The sequence below is a fragment of the Thalassophryne amazonica genome, chromosome 10 (assembly GCF_902500255.1).
Source record: "Thalassophryne amazonica chromosome 10, fThaAma1.1, whole genome shotgun sequence".
In the NCBI taxonomy this organism is placed as follows: domain Eukaryota; kingdom Metazoa; phylum Chordata; class Actinopteri; order Batrachoidiformes; family Batrachoididae; genus Thalassophryne; species Thalassophryne amazonica.
In genome coordinates, this window is record NC_047112.1 from 94,887,712 (window position 1) to 94,903,824 (window position 16,113).

General features: G+C 39.6%; 1 protein-coding gene across 2 annotated transcripts in view; it reads right to left on the minus strand.

Moving 5' to 3' along the window:
* Positions 1-16,113, minus strand: part of cc2d2a (coiled-coil and C2 domain containing 2A) — a 119,921-nt gene that overhangs the window by 42,211 nt on the left and 61,597 nt on the right. For both annotated transcript variants that reach the window (XM_034180548.1, XM_034180547.1), the window contains one exon: positions 1,379-1,653. In XM_034180548.1, coding sequence (XP_034036439.1) covers positions 1,379-1,653 — 275 coding nt within the window. The remainder of the gene's footprint in view (positions 1-1,378; positions 1,654-16,113) is intronic.

The window sequence follows — 16,113 nt, forward strand, 5'->3', positions numbered from 1 at the left end:
AACAAAATCTTTCATTTTTGTTCGATAAGAATATCTGAACATTTCAAATGTAATTATCTGTTATGACAGTGATTTAAAAAGGCATCTTTATCAAAATGTTAGGATGCCTAAAACCTCTACATATAGCACATCCTGAAAGAATTCAGAGTTTCACTTTTTCAACATTTTGTTATGTTACAGCCGTATTCCAAAACTGAGTAAATTATTTTTTTCCACTCAAAATACTACTCACAACACCACATAATGACAACATAAAAAATGTTTTTTTTGGAAATTTTTGTATTTTATGAATAAGAAGAGCAATCAGAGATTTCTGACATCCGCCAATTCGGATCTGGATCACCTCCAAAATGCAGTGGAGTCTTCCATGCCTTAATAAAGTGGTTTTCAAACTGACCAGAGTTCTTCAGATGGAGCACAAAGGATGGGTAGAGAACTGGTTCTTTTCAAAAATCGTTAAATTATTTGATCCACCGACATCAATAGCTTTTTTGCTTAACGCTTATCGGTCCTTCATAGTGGCTGTTTTTTAGGGTGTTTTATCATGAAAATGAACATTTCATACGTTGATTGCAGACACTACAGCGGGTCTGTAATCAACCGCTTCTGCAGCGGCTGTTCTTGAAGCTTGAAGCAATGAAGCAGTGCTCTGACCCACTGCTTCGTTGCTTCGCTGCTTTTCAGAACTGACAAGTCCGCTTCTTAGCCCCCCTCTCAAAGCCATTTAGAAATGTTAATCATGAGTCACTTTTGTGCAGAATAAAATCACTAACTGGGCCTCACAGCAAGAAGGTTGTGGGATCGATTCCCACCTGTGGCCTTTCTGTGTGGAGTTTGCATGTTCTCCCCGTGTTTGCATGGGTTTCCTCCGGGTGCTCTAGTTTCTTCCCCTATTTAAAGGGCATGCAAGTTAGGTGAATTGGAAACTTTATAATTGCCCAGGTCTCCCTTGCAAAAGAGATCTTGATCTCAATAGGACTAATCTGGTTAAATAAAGGTTAAATTAAATATAAAAATTAAAATGGCTGTGAATATTCATGTATGTGTGATTTCTTAGTTTTTTTTTAATTTTTAATAAATTTGCAAAAATTTTAAAAAAATTTTCACATTATCATTATGGGATACTGTGTGTAGAATTTTTGGGTGGGAGGGGGGAATGAATTTCATCCATTTTGTGTCTCTGTGTACAAACAGACAAATAAGTCGAGCACTTGCGCTGGACTATCAAGCACAAGTGAACGTAATAGTTTAAGACATTTAAATCTATTTCCAACTCCACTGTAAATATTGAAGGTACCTTGTACAGTTTTCTGATCATAATTAATTTCTCTTTATTTGTTTGAGAAAACCTTGACAAACCCTGTGGTTTTGTTCATACCTGGGGCAGAGTTCAGTGGTAGTGATGCTTCCAGAGGCAGTCAGTTCAGGGATCACGATAGACTCTCCTGGTTTTCTGCGTATCTCTGAGGCTTTCTCTCTGACCCACAGCTCTAAAGACTCAAAGTCTGGCTTCTCTGGAGGCTCTGGAGTTGGTGGCCTTTCTTCAAGGACAGCTTCTGCTTCACTGGCTTCCTGTAGATCATCACCATCCCCATCACTTTCATTCTGTGTCTGGCATTTTTTCTTCTTTTTAGCTTTTTTTGTTATGGCTCTCTGAAAACAGCAGATATAAAAATGTATTTTGTACAATGCTATGCAACATTAAGTCAATAAACCAGTCAAAATACTGAACAAAGTGTACATTTGGTTTTGAGCTATTTAAAGGAGTTCAGACAGCATATACAGTGGGGCCAAAAAGTATTTAGTCAGCCCCTGATTGTGCAAGTTCTCCTACTTAGAAAGATGAGAGAGGTCTGTAATTTTCAACATAGGTACACATCAACTATGAGAGACAAAATGAGAAAAAAAGAAAATCGAGGAAATCACATTGTAGGATTTTTAAAGAATTTATTTATAAATTATGGTGGAAAATAAGTATTTGGTCACCCACAAACAAGCAAGATTTCTGGCTCTCACAGACCTGTAACTTCTTCTTTAAGAAGCTCTTCTGTCCTCCACCTGTTACCTGTATTAATGGCACCTGTTTGAACTCATTATCTGTATAAAAGACACCTATTCACAGCCTCAAACAGTAAGACTCCAAATTCAACCATGGCCAAGCCCAAAGAGCTGTCGAAGGACACCAGGAAGAACATTGTAGACCTGCACCAGGCTGGGAAGAGTGAATCTACAATAGGCAAGCAGGTTTGTGTGAAAAAAATCAACTGTGGGAGTAACTGTAAGAAAATGGAAGACATACAAGACCACTGATAATCTCCCTTGCTCTGTGGCTCCATGCAAGATGTCATCACGTGGGGTCAAAATGATCATGAGAACGGTGAACAAAAATCCCAGAAGTACACGGAGGGACCTGATGAATGACCTGCAGAGAACTGGGACCAAAGTAACAAAGGCTACACACTACGCAGAGAGGGACTCAAATCCTGCAGTGCCAGGCGTGTCCCCCTCCTTAAGCCAGTACGTGTCCAGGTCCATCTGAAGTTTGCCAGAGAGCATATGGATGATCCAGAAGAGGACTGGGAGAATATCATGTGGTTAGATGAAACCAAAATAGAACTTTTTAGTAAAAACTCAACTAGTCATATTTGGAGGAAGAAGAATGCTGAGTTGCATCCCAAGAACACCATAGCTACTGTGAAGCATGGGGGTGGAAACATCATGCTTTGGGGTTGTTTTTCTGCAAAGTGAACAGGACGACTGATCTGTCTTAAGGGAAGAATGAACATGGCCATGTATCGTGAGATTTTAAGCCAAAACCTCCTTCCATCAGTGAGAGCATTGAAGATGCAACATGGCTGGGTCTTCCAGCATGACAATGATCCCAAACACACCGCTTGGGCAACAAAGGAGTGGCTCCGTAAAAAGCATTTGAGTGGCCAAGCCAGTCTCCAGACCTCAACCCCATACAAAATTTGTGGAGGGAGTTGAAAGTCCATGCTGCCCAGTGACAGCCCCAAAACATCACTGCTCTAGAGGAGATCTGCATGGACGAATGGGCCAAAATACCAGCTACAGTGTGTGCAAACCTGGTGAAGACTTACAGGAATTGTTTGACCTCTGTCATTGCCAACAAAGATTATGTTACAAAGTACTGAGTTGAACTTTTGTTATTGACCAAATACTTATTTTCCACCATAATTTACAAATAAATTCTTTAAAAATCTTACAATGTGATTTCCTGGATTTTTTGTTCTCATTTTATCTCTCATAGTTGAAGTGTACCTATGATGAAAATTATAGACCTCTCTCATCTTTCTAAGTAGGACACTTGCACAATCAAGAGCTGACTAAATACTTTACCCCACTGTATGTTGTCAAACCAGTCATTTAAAAGCTTAAATCAAATCAAATCAAATCAATTTTATTTATATAGCGCCAAATCACAACAACAGTTGCCTCAAGGTGCTTTATATTGCAAGGCAAAAGCCATACAATAATTACAGAAAAACCCCAACGGTCAAAACGACCCCCTATGAGCAAGCACTTGGTGACAGTGGGAAGGAAAAACTCCCTTTTAACAGGAAGAAACCTCCAGCAGAACCAGGCTCAGGGAGGGGCAGTCTTCTGCTGGGACTGGTTGGGACTGAGGGGAGAGAATCAGGAAAAAGACATGCTGTGGAAGACAGCAGAGATCAATCACTAATGATTAAATGCAGAGTGGTGCATACAGACCAAAAAGAGAAAGAAACACTCAGTGCATCATGGGAACCCCCCAGCAGTCTAAGTCTATAGCAGCATAACAAAGGGATGGTTCAGGGTCACCTGATCCAGCCCTAACTATAAGCTTTAGCAAAAAGGAAAGTTTTAAGCCTAATCTTAAAAGTAGAGAGGGTGTCTGTCTCCCTGATCCGAATTGGGAGCTGGTTCCACAGGAGAGGAGCCTGAAAGCTGAATGCTCTGCCTCCCATTCTACTCTTAAAAACCCTAGGAACTACAAGTAAGCCTGCAGTCTGAGAGTGAAGCGCTCTATTGGGGTGATATGGTACTAAGAGGTCCCTAAGATAAGATGGGACCTGATTATTCAAAACCTTGTAAGTAAGAAGAAGAATTTTAAATTCTATTCTAGAATTAACAGGAAGCCAATGAAGAGAGGCCAATATGGGTGAAATATGCTCTCTCCTTCTAGTCCCCGTCAGTACTCTAGCTGCAGCATTTTGAATTAACTGAAGGCTTTTCAGGGAACTTTTAGGACAACCTGATAATAATGAATTACAATAGTCCAGCCTAGAGGAAATAAATGCATGAATTAGTTTTTCAGCCTCACTCTGAGACAAGACCTTTCTAATTTTAGAGATATTGCGCAAATGTAAAAAAGCAATCCTACATATTTGCTTAATATGCGCATTGAAGGACATATCCTGATCAAAAATGACTGCAAGATTTCTCACAGTATTACTAGAGGTCAGGGTAATGCCATCCAGAGTAAGGATCTGGTTAGACACCATGTTTCTAAGATTTGTGGGGCCAAGTACAATAACTTCAGTTTTATCTGAATTTAAAAGCAGGAAATAAGAGGTCATCCATGTCTTTATGTCTGTAAGACATTACCTGCAGTTTAACTAATTGGTGTGTGTCCTCTGGCTTCATGGATAGATAAAGCTGGGTATCATCTGCGTAACAATGAAAATTTAAGCAATGCTTTCTAATAATACTGCCTAAATACTGAATAAAATTTTATTCACTTTAACCTTCAATTCAACCTTATGGAACTCCATAATTAACCTTAGTCTGTGAAGAAGACTCCCCATTTACATGAACAAATTGTAATCTATTAGATAAATATGATTCAAACCAGCGCAGTGCCTTTAATACCTATGGCATGCTCTAATCTCTGTAATAAAATTTTATGGTCAACAGAACATGAATTCCAACATGAATTTATAACAGACTAACACCAGTTAAATAGATTATTTCTCCTTAAACCCAATGAAAAACAGTTCAAATCACACTACTATTTTTTTCTAGCCACTTAAAATAAGTAGAAAACAAGATAAATTATAGCAAGTTTCAAGGTCAAAGTCCTGTTAGAAGTGGCTTTTCATAAGCTAAAATATAATACAAAATATAGATCAAAAAGGCTTTACAATGTTAAAATCAAATAGCCGCTAAATCCGCAATATGGATCAGATGAGGATCAAATTTAGTCTATTCACTGAGAGTGCCAGTTTGCACCTCATTGTCACAAATGAGAGTGATTGAAGCACTTTTGATTGAGATATACTGCAAAATGTACATCAAAAGGGCTTTTCAATATTAAATTCAAATGTCCACAATATCCAAGTGAGATCTGGATCAAACTGTGTCAGGTGATAGCCAGTGCCAAGTCTGCACCTCACTTTCAAATATGAGAGTGGGTGTGGCACATTTGATTAAGATATAATGTAAAATATACATTAAATGGGGTTTTCAATGTTAAATTTAAATGGCCACAAAATCAGTAAACTGCATCAGATCTGGATCAAACTTGTCAGTCGATAAAAGAAAGAATCCTACATAATGCTCTGAAATATGAAAGAAATTTGATCTGTTTTGACAGAGGTATGAATTTCTGAAAATTCACTCAATGTTAAAGATTGGGATTTTTCCAATTTTTCAAGATTTTTCCTGATTTTGCCCTTCGATCTTGAAAACTCAATCAGTTCTTGCCTACCAGAATATGAATCTTCAAGAAATTTCATAATGATATGTGAAACATTTTGGGCTCCAGGCTGTTCACAAACAGCCAAACAAACAAACATGGGTGAAATAATTATGTAACAAGTCTAAATCAAAAGTTTTTTTTAATCTTGGTAGGAACCAAATATGTTGCTATATCCACCTTATTCCTGGGGGTGCTGCTGTATAAGCAATTATGGATGCAACTTCCAGTTAGCACCTGAAGTAGCAGTGAGCCATTGTTTACTAGTGGTTTTCATTTCCCGGACCGGTTTATTTGAAAGTTCATTGTTTTCTTTTCTAAACTATGATTATCTCCAGTAGCGAAGCTGATGGCGCAGCAAAAGCGCCACCGTGTTGACGCCTCACAGGATATGTTGTGACATGCCCAGCTCTTCCACCATTCGGAAGATTCAGACGGCTTTAGGTGGCTTTTCAGTCATGTGACTATCCGAGAAATTGTGGAAGAGGTGAGTATGTCACAACATGTCCTATGAGGCTTCAACACGGTGGCGCTTTTGCTGCACCATCAGCTTCATGCCAAAGCCATCGGTATAAATTTCACAGCAACTTTTTTCATGGCAAAATCTTCTGTCACAGTGGAATGTGCCGAAAAAGTGCCAATATCCACCTCTTCCACAATTTCTCGGATAGTCACACGACGGTCCCGCATCACCACAGAGTTCACTTTGGAAATGATCTGGTCATTTCAGCATGTTGATAGCTGCCCGGAGCGCGGCTCGCTCTCCACCGTTGTGCGGCCGTCTTTAAACCGGTTGTACCACTCCTTAATCTGTGTGATGCCCATAGGATCGTCACCGAAAGCCGTCGGAATAATCTGAATGGTTTCCACTTGGCTGTCACGCAGTTTCTGGCAAAATTTGATGCAGTCGCGCTGCTCCAGTCGTTCCACCATTTCCTTGCAAAGAAAAAACGTCGAGAGACTCCACCCATCCTCACACAAAGGCTGCTTACAAGCAAATGACGCAATCGACAGGCACAAAAAAACTCACGCATGCGCACGAAGGTTCAAGGTTGGCTCATGCAAGCACATGATTCAAATCCATCAGGTTTTTGAAAAAAATAAAAAGGTCGGATACTTTTCTAACAGACCTCGTATTGATTTATAACAGAAAAATGTCAAAAGGGGGATGAGTGAAAGATGACTGATTATATAATCAGAGCAGTAAATTGATCAGTCTGTGTGAACACCGTGCATTGACCCCCCATGTGCGGTTATTTACACCAGCTGATCACTGATTCACAATGTGAATTCTGCCTTCCAGAACAGCTCTTATATAATCATCTGAATTATCTACCTGTTGCCACATGTACATAAGGGTTGAATTGTCTTTTCTACAGTCATGTTATTATATTTAATAAAAAATAAGCGCACGCAGGAGGCGATGGGTGCTGCTGCCGCTGCGTTCAAGTACCGTCGGAAATGACATGACTTTTTTGTTGTTTCAAATGGATTGTGGGTTTTAATTTTATTTGTGTTAAAATAATGAATTGTATCCACACAAAAGATTAATTCTGGCCTATATAAGATGCCTGAGCCCAGTGAAACTGACCCCCCACCCAGATAAAAAAAAAAAAATCCAAGCAGGCTGAGTTTGTCCTGTAATTTCCGATGGTAGATGAACACAGCAGCAGCGCCCACAAAACGGCTTCTGCACTGTTTGAAAAAATTTAACTGCTTGAATGAAGTCAAACTAAACTCTGTTACAAAAACTAAGCAAATGATAAATAAAACATCAAGAACTACAGCAAATGAAATACGGACGATTTGAGGTTTTTGGCGGCATCCGTTCAATTTTTCAACAGTTTAAAAATCCTGATGAAGCGCCAGCTGTAGGAACGAAGCTGCATGAAGGTTAAATGATGCCAAAGAAAGTCAACGAAAGTACAGATTTCTTGTTTCGTTAGGGCTTTGTTGCCCTTCGTTAAGTGCCATGTAACTGGGCCATTAATCTTAATCTGAATTTAATATTGTACTTATTATTATATACCAGGTTTTCTCTTGGTTTCTGGAGCCCAGAGGTGATGCTGCTACCAGTAGGAAATAGTGGGGTTGATGAAAGGTTAATGGTGTAATAAAAGTGTTGTTATGAAAACCCTAATGCGTCACTTCTTAATAATCATGTCCTGTATCGCTGCCCTCAGATGATGAGATGGATCAGGGACAGGAAGTCAACACGTTGGACCCAGAGATGGAGGATGACAACTGTTCAAAGGGGCCCACCATCACGTGTGAAATGCATCCACCACCGCCAGGATCGCCACACCCTGTAGCTGACTGCATCAAAGAGAGTGATGCAGACTCCCATCTGTATGCAGTGATTCCACTCACAGAATTTCAAACACTTCACAATCAATGCCAGTTGTGGCCCAAATTTTAATGACTGTTACGCATACTGGCACACCAGCGTCATAGCAGAGTGGATAAGGTGCTGCCTAATACAGCTCACTCACTGACAGGTGCCATTGTAACTAGAGAATCAATGTTATTCCCATCACCTGCAACTTACTGAACAAAACAAAATAAAAGTGACAATACACTCAGAATAGGTACCAAAACCTGGTATTAAATGGGCCCAAGACTATATCAAGAAGCTCTGCCCTTAATGGTGCTTCTTTTGGGACAGAGAATTAAGGAAATAAATTTAGAGCTCTCTCACTCTCTCATCTGGAGCCTGTGTGTGCAAAGTACAAAGGTAGGTGTTCTTATCACATCACGTATTGTTTCTCTGTCTCTCTCCATCTCCCTCTCACTGGGAGCATGTGTGTATGTGTGTGTGTGTGTGTGAGAGTGAGAGTGGAGCACTAAGGTAGCTAGCCTGTCTCTCTCTCCTTGTCTCTTGCTGGGAGCTTCTGTGTGTGTACTCTGCAACTGAGTGCCGCTGAAGCAGTTCACTTGTATCTGTCTCTCTCGCTGGGAGTCTGTGTGTGTGTGTGTGTGTGTGTGTCACAGAGGTCAATATAAGTACTAGAATTGGCAGTTGCACTGAGCCGTGTCCGGGCAAGGAGGCGTGGTCGCCATTTTGGTGCCTTTTGTGCCTTAAATAACCGAGCCGCTGCTCGCAGATTATAATGACCCGTGCTGTGCCGCTCACAGTCACACCCTCACACAGAGATGTGCACCCATACTACTGACTTCATGAACGAAACTCAGTCAATAAAGGATAATGATAAAGGATAGAGTTTTCTGATTAAAACAGTAACAGTAAGTAAGAAATCAGTAAGAAAGAAAGAAAGAAAGAAAGTAATTAAAGTTTAAAGTAAAGATCGGATTGGCCGCAAAGCTAACGGCGACCTACCCAGGCCGGCGGCGTACCATCCAGGCCGCAGCGTTAGTGGAGAGAACCACCCAGGTCCGCGAAATCGGCGGAGGGAACCATCCAGGCCGCGGCGTTAGCGGAAGTGAACCATCCAGGCTCGCGGCATCGGTGGAGGGAACCATCCAGGCCCGAGGAGTTGGCGGAGACGTGCCATCCAGGCCACGGCGTTAGCGGAGGTGAACCATCCAGGCTTGCGGCGTCGGCGGAGGGAACCATCCAGGCTTGCGGCGTCGGCGGAGGGAACCATCCAGGTTCGCGGCGTCGGCGGAGGGAACCATCCAGGCCCGCGAGATCGGCGGAGGGAACCATCCAGGCCCGCGGTGTTGGAGCAGGAGGCGGCCCATCCAGGCCAGCGGCATCGGTGGAGAAGGCGAACCATCTAGGCCAGCGGCGTCGGCGGAGGAGGTGATCCATCCAGGCCCACGGCATCGGTTGCATCCGGGGTGGCGACGGCTGCACCTGAGGCTGGAGATGGCTGCATCCGAGACTAGCGACGGCTACATCCGGGGCTAGTGCGGCGACATCTGAGGCTGCGGCGGCTGCGACCGAGGCTGACGGCGTCTACGACTGTGGCTGGTGGCGGCTATATCTGGGATCAACATCGGGGAAGGTTGGTGTGTGGCGACCGGATTTGTGGTGGTGGAGGTGGTGGAGACCACGAGTGGGAATTGCTTTACAATTAATAGTGGCCTGTACTGAGCTACAGGAGTTAACATGGCACCAACCAGGAAGACAGAGAAATTGGAGGAAGACTTGGAGGAGATAAAGACCTCACTGAATCGTATTTCAAAAGACATGTCCAATTTAGACAAGTTGATGAAGGAGATTAAGGAGAAGATGATGTTATAATAACTGGTTTGGAAACAAAACATCGGTCGTACGCAAGGGTGGTGGATTCTGGTGGAGCCAGTGGGGAGGATGCACCACCTGAAGAATTACAAACATTAGAACAGCAAGTTACAAATTTTTTTAAATCAAAAAGGTGTTGTCATACATCAAGACACTATTTTAGACTCTCACACAATTCCATCCAAAGACAGTAAAAAATAAACTACCAAATATAATAATACGATTTATAAGCAGAAAATACAAAAATGAATTATTAAGACAGGCAAAGAATCTGAAAGGAACAAATGTATATATAAATGAGCATCTAACGAAAAAAAATGCAGATATTGCCAGGGAAGCAAGACTATTAAAAAAACAGAAACATATTGTTGCTACATGGGTCTTGAACTGTAGGGTTTGGATAAGAGTGAAAGAAGGAACAAAAGGTATACAAATCAGAGACATGGAGGACCTTACAAAGTACAGACCTGAGTAGACAAATGAATATGACATCAGTTGGTAGTATGACCAACAAAAAATCAGATTAAACATGGAAACAGATGATAAAATATATGACATAGACACCAATATTGATGAAAGTATATTTGACTTGACTACAATTGGTTGTATTATATGGAAAAACAGTTAAATAGTGAAAAAATTACTGAAGATATCCTGTCACTCATACATATAAACATTCGAAGCTTGTACTATAAAATGTCAAAAATAAAAGATTATTTAAATCAGTTTAAAAACAGATTCAGCATTGTTGCAATCACAGAATCTTGGCTTAAAAATGACCTCATGGCTGATGTTCAAATGGAGGGATATGAGTTATATTTTGTAAATAGAAGAGAAAAAAGGTGGAGGTATTGCTTCGTACATAAAAACAGATCTGACATGTAAAATTGTAGAAGAAATGACAATTATAGATGATGTCATAAAAATTGTGACAGTGGAAATTGTACATGAAACATCTAAAAATATTCTAATCAGTTGTGTATACAGAGCACCAGACTCTTGTGTTGTGAAATTTACAGTAACATAATAGAATTATTCCATCAAATCAAAAAGAAAACGCTCTTTATGTGTGGAGACTTTAATGTTAATGTGGAAAGCTCCAGTTGCCAAAGAGTAAGTGATTTTGTGAATTCAATGAATAGCTTGGGTTTATTCCCTTTGATAACAAAACCAACAACAATTACATTGCAAAGTGCAACTGTAATTGACAATATAGTCACAAATAGATGAAATTATTAAGAATGGGATTTTGATGACAGATCTCAGTGATCATTTACCAGTTTTTTCAATATTTACATATAAAATTAGGTACAAAAAAAACTTATAAACTTTAAAAGAGATAAGTCATTAAAAGCCTTAGAGGCATTAAATTATGATCTTAAAAATCAAAATTGGGAAGAGGTTTATGTCGGTGACGTTAATGTAGCATATAGTTCATTCATGAAAATACTGCTGAAATCATATAATAAAAATTGTAAATTAATAAAAACTAGTAAGAAAAGCGTAAATAAACCATGGCTGACCAAGGGAATAAAAAACGCTTGTGTAAAGAAAAACTATTTATATAAGTGCTTTTTAAAAATGCAAACAAAGGAAACAGAACACAGATTCAAAAAATATAAAAATAAACTATTGACAATAATTAGGAAACAAAAAAAAGATTATTATAGTGAACAACTGAATAAGACTAAGGATAATATGAGGGCAACATGGGGAATTATAAAAAGTGTGATGGAAAGTGACCGAGTGAAATCAACTTTTACGAATTACCTTGTCAAGGAAACTAAAGAGATAAATGATATGAAAGAAGTTGTAAATGAGTTTAATGATTATTTCTCAAAGGTGGGATCAAATCTGGTGGGAAATAAACCAATAGTAGAAGATAAATTAAATACAATTGTAAATACGGTCAATAGTATTTTCCTTGACAATGTGGAAAAAGATGAAATAAGGAATATTGTAAAAAACTGTGTAAGCAAAAGATCGACTACGAAGATTTAGACATGATGACTGTAAAAAGTATAATAGAAACTGTTATTGAATCATTCACTTACATTTGTAATCTGTCTCTGTTAACAGGAGTTTTCCCAGACAAAATGAAAATTGCCAAGGTAGTCCCATTATATAAAAATGGAGACAAACATAACGTTTCAAATTACAGGCCAGTGTCATTGCTTCCACAGTTTTCTAAAATTATGGAAAAGGTTTTTGTGACAAGATTGAATAAATTCATTGAGAAACATCAAATTTTAAATAATGCTCAGTATGGATTTAGAACAAAACATTCGACAGCTATGGCAATTATGGAATTAACAGAGAAAATATCAACAGCAATAGATAAGGATTATATGGTAAGTGTTTTTATTGACTTGAAAAAAGCTTTTGATGTTATCGATCATTCAAGATTGCTTCACAAGTTACAACAATATGGAATAAGAGGGATTGCACACCAGTGGGTAAAAAGCTACTTAGAAAATAGAAAACAGTTTGTTCAGATAAATAATACTAAATCAGAATTGTGTAATATTATGTGTGGAGTACCACAAGGGTCGGTACTTGGACCCAAACTGTTTATTTTGTATATCAATGATTTTGTGAATATATCTAATGTACTTGGTAGCATTTTATTTGCTGACGATACAACATTATTTTACTCTGGATCAGATATACAGGAAGTAGCACAAGTGATAAATACAGAGTTGGAAAAAGTGAAATACTGGTTTGATATAAACAGATTGTCACTTAATCTTAATAAAACAAATTTCATATTGTTTAATGACAGAGTTAAAAAATGATGTGTCATTAAAAATAGATGGAATGGACATTCAAAGGGTAAAAGAAACAAAATTTTTAGGAGTTATGATTGATGAAGATTTTACATGGAAGTAACACATAAATTACATAAAAGGAAAGATAGCAAAAGCCATTGCTGTTTTGCATAAAGTTAAATATTCATTAAATAGTTATGGATTATTAATATTGTACAATTCATTGATTGTTCCATATTTGACTTATTGTGTAGAAATCTGGGGATCAACATGTACAACTTATACACAACCTTAATTTATTTTGCAGAAAAGAGCTTTAAAAGTGATTGGCAACAGTCGATTTAGAGATCCATCTAATCCATTGTTCATTAAATATAGGGGACTTACATTTCATGATTTCGTTGATTAAACCCTAAAATCAAACATTTTAGTCCGTCTGTTGTGTGTTTGTAGCAGACTGGCTGCCTGTCACTTGCTGGTGACTTCATCATTAAGCACAAAATGTGACTGGCCGGTCGACGCAGGAAGCATTGTGGGTAGTGTAGTTCAGGTTCACACTGAACATTACAGTAAGTTGTCCACTCAACACAAAAACAAAACAGACTAATTTTAACATTATTTTATTTTATTTCTTTGTGGCTGATGGTATTGTATAATTTAATCACTAAGACTTGGTGGGGGAGAGGAGCTCTCACAGCACAGCTGTGTGTACAGAGGGAGGGATTTTTCTTCACTGTTTAGACACTGTTTTGGGTTTTAAAAAAAGGACACTTTATGTGGATTATTTCTTCAGATGAATCCCATTGAAACTAACAGGTAAGAATTTATATTTACTACGTGTCTTTTACTTTGCCAATCAATGCATTAATGGACGTATTGATGCAGGGTTCAAAGCATGTGAAAAATCTGATGTGGCCGCGTCCGAATCAAAACTAAAAGTTATCAGTTATCTGTAATAAAGATACATTTTTTAGCAGTTTATTGGTTTAGCGTCATAAAAGATAACTTTTCAGTTATCGCATTAATGGTTATCGAAGCTAACTTTTTGGTTAGCTGTGCCCACCACTGGATCCGTATAACTTTCAACACTAATATTTGGGAATGTGTGTGTGTCAGAGTAAGTTTAATACTTTCTTTACATAATTCAATGTAAATTAATATTACTGGCTCGATATCCAGGTCAGAACGGCATTTTACGATGTAATATGCAAGCTTTTTTGCGTGTGTGTTCACTCGTGTATCTGCATTGAAAATGAATTAAAATCCAGGCACTTCGTCAATATTTTGCCCGGTCATGTCACTATTCATGAAGGGACATTCGCGTTTAGTAGGCAACATTTGGAGTGCGGACTCTAGGACTCATTATTAACCTCTGTGGTGTGTTTACATCTCTCTCACTCTCTCACAGAACCAATGATGGCAGGGAAATTGAAAGATTCAAAAGTGTGATTGCACTTGACTGCTTATGGCAAGTAAGTCTCATTGGCTTCTCCCTTGTTTTCACTTGGGGTCGCAACAGCAGATTTACACACTGATTTGGCACAGGTTATATGCCAGATCACCTTCCTGAAGCAACTCCACATTACATGGAGAATGGGCAGGGGTGAGGCTTGAACCGGGAACGTTCAGCACTGGAAATGGGCATACAACTGCTTGGCCACCACCTTTGCTTATTTTAAATAGTGTACAAAAAATAAAGCACTGTTAATTCTGTTGTTAAATTAAGTATTTTTTCACCAAAACATACCATACAGTTCAAGTACCAGACCAATAAGCAGTATCTCTAAGAGTAGTAGTATCATTAAAGTCTTAACAACACCCATCCCTAGAAATCCCTTTGCAATGGAATTATTAAAAGTGACATGCATCATGTCTCTGAACCTATAATACGTATATATATATATATATATATATATATATATATATATATATATATATACACACATACACTCAACAAAAATCTAAACGCAACACTTTTGGTTTTGCTCCCATTTTGTATGAGATGAACTCAAAGATCTAAAACTTTTTCCACATACACAATATCACCATCAAATATTGTTCACAAACCAGTCTAAATCTGATCTTTGAGTTCATCTCATACAAAATGGGAGCAAAACCAAAAGTGTTGCGTTTAGATTTTTGTTGAGTGTACATACATATAAAAGGTCTATTAGAAAAGCATCCGACCTTATTATTTTTTTCAAAAACCATATGGATTTGAATCACGTGTGATTGTGATAGCGTGAACCCTCGTGCGCATGCGTGAGTTTTTCCACGCCTGTCGGTTGCGTCATTCGCCTGTGAGCAGGCTTTGAGTGAGGAGTGGTCCAGCCCCTCGTCGGATTTTCATTGTCAGGAAATGGCGGAATGATTTCGGCTTTTTTTCCATCAGAATTTTTTCAGAAACTGTTAGAGACTGGCAGCTGGAAACCATTAGAAAAATTTATCTGGCTTTTGATGAAAATGTTACAGGCTTCACAGAGAATAAGGAGTGTTACTGTCGCTTTAAGGACGGCCCCCAGCGGCTGTGGGGCGCGCCGCGCTCCGAAGCCGCCATCGACAGGCTGAACGACAATTTCATTTCTAAACTGTTGGCTGTCTGGATCCGTGACCATCGTGTGCCATTTCTCTGGTTATCACAAGAGCTGGACATCAACCATTTTCCGGCAGATTTCACTTTTAACAAGAGATTTTGTCATGGAAAGCCGAGCGGAGGCTTCGCGCGTCACAGCGGTGCCGCATGGCGCACAGCAACACCGTGATGAAGCCTCACGGGACATGTTCTGGCATGTCCAGGCACATCCACAATTTCTCGGATAATCACGCGATGGAAAAACCACCGACAGCTGTCTGAACGCCATCTCAAAGCCGTCCTGTGAGACCAAAACGGAGGTGGTTTTGTCTCGCTCCAGTAGCGAATCCATCGTGACGGGCGAAGCCTCCGCTCGGCTTTCCATGACAAAATCTCTTGTTAAAAGTGAAATCTGCCGGAAAATGGTTGATGTCCAGCTCTTGTGATAACCAGAGAAATGGCACACGATGGTCACGGATCCAGACAGCCAACAGTTTAGAAATGAAATTGTCGTTCAGCCTGTCGATGGCGGCTTCGGAGCGCGGCGCGCCCCACAGCCGCTGGGGGCCGTCCATAAAGCGACAGTAACACTCCTTATTCTCTGTGAAGCCTGTAACATTTTCATCAAAAGCCAGATAAATTTTTCTAATGGTTTCCAGCTGCCAGTCTCTAACAGTTTCTGAAAAAATTCTGATGGAAAAAAGCCCAAATCATTCCGCCATTTCCTGACAATGAAAATCAGACAAGGGGGCTGGACCACTCCTCACTCAAAGCCTGCTCACAGGCGAATGACGCAACCGACAGACGTGGAAAAACTCACGCATGCGCACGAGGGTTCAAGCTTGTCTGACGCAATCACACGTGATTC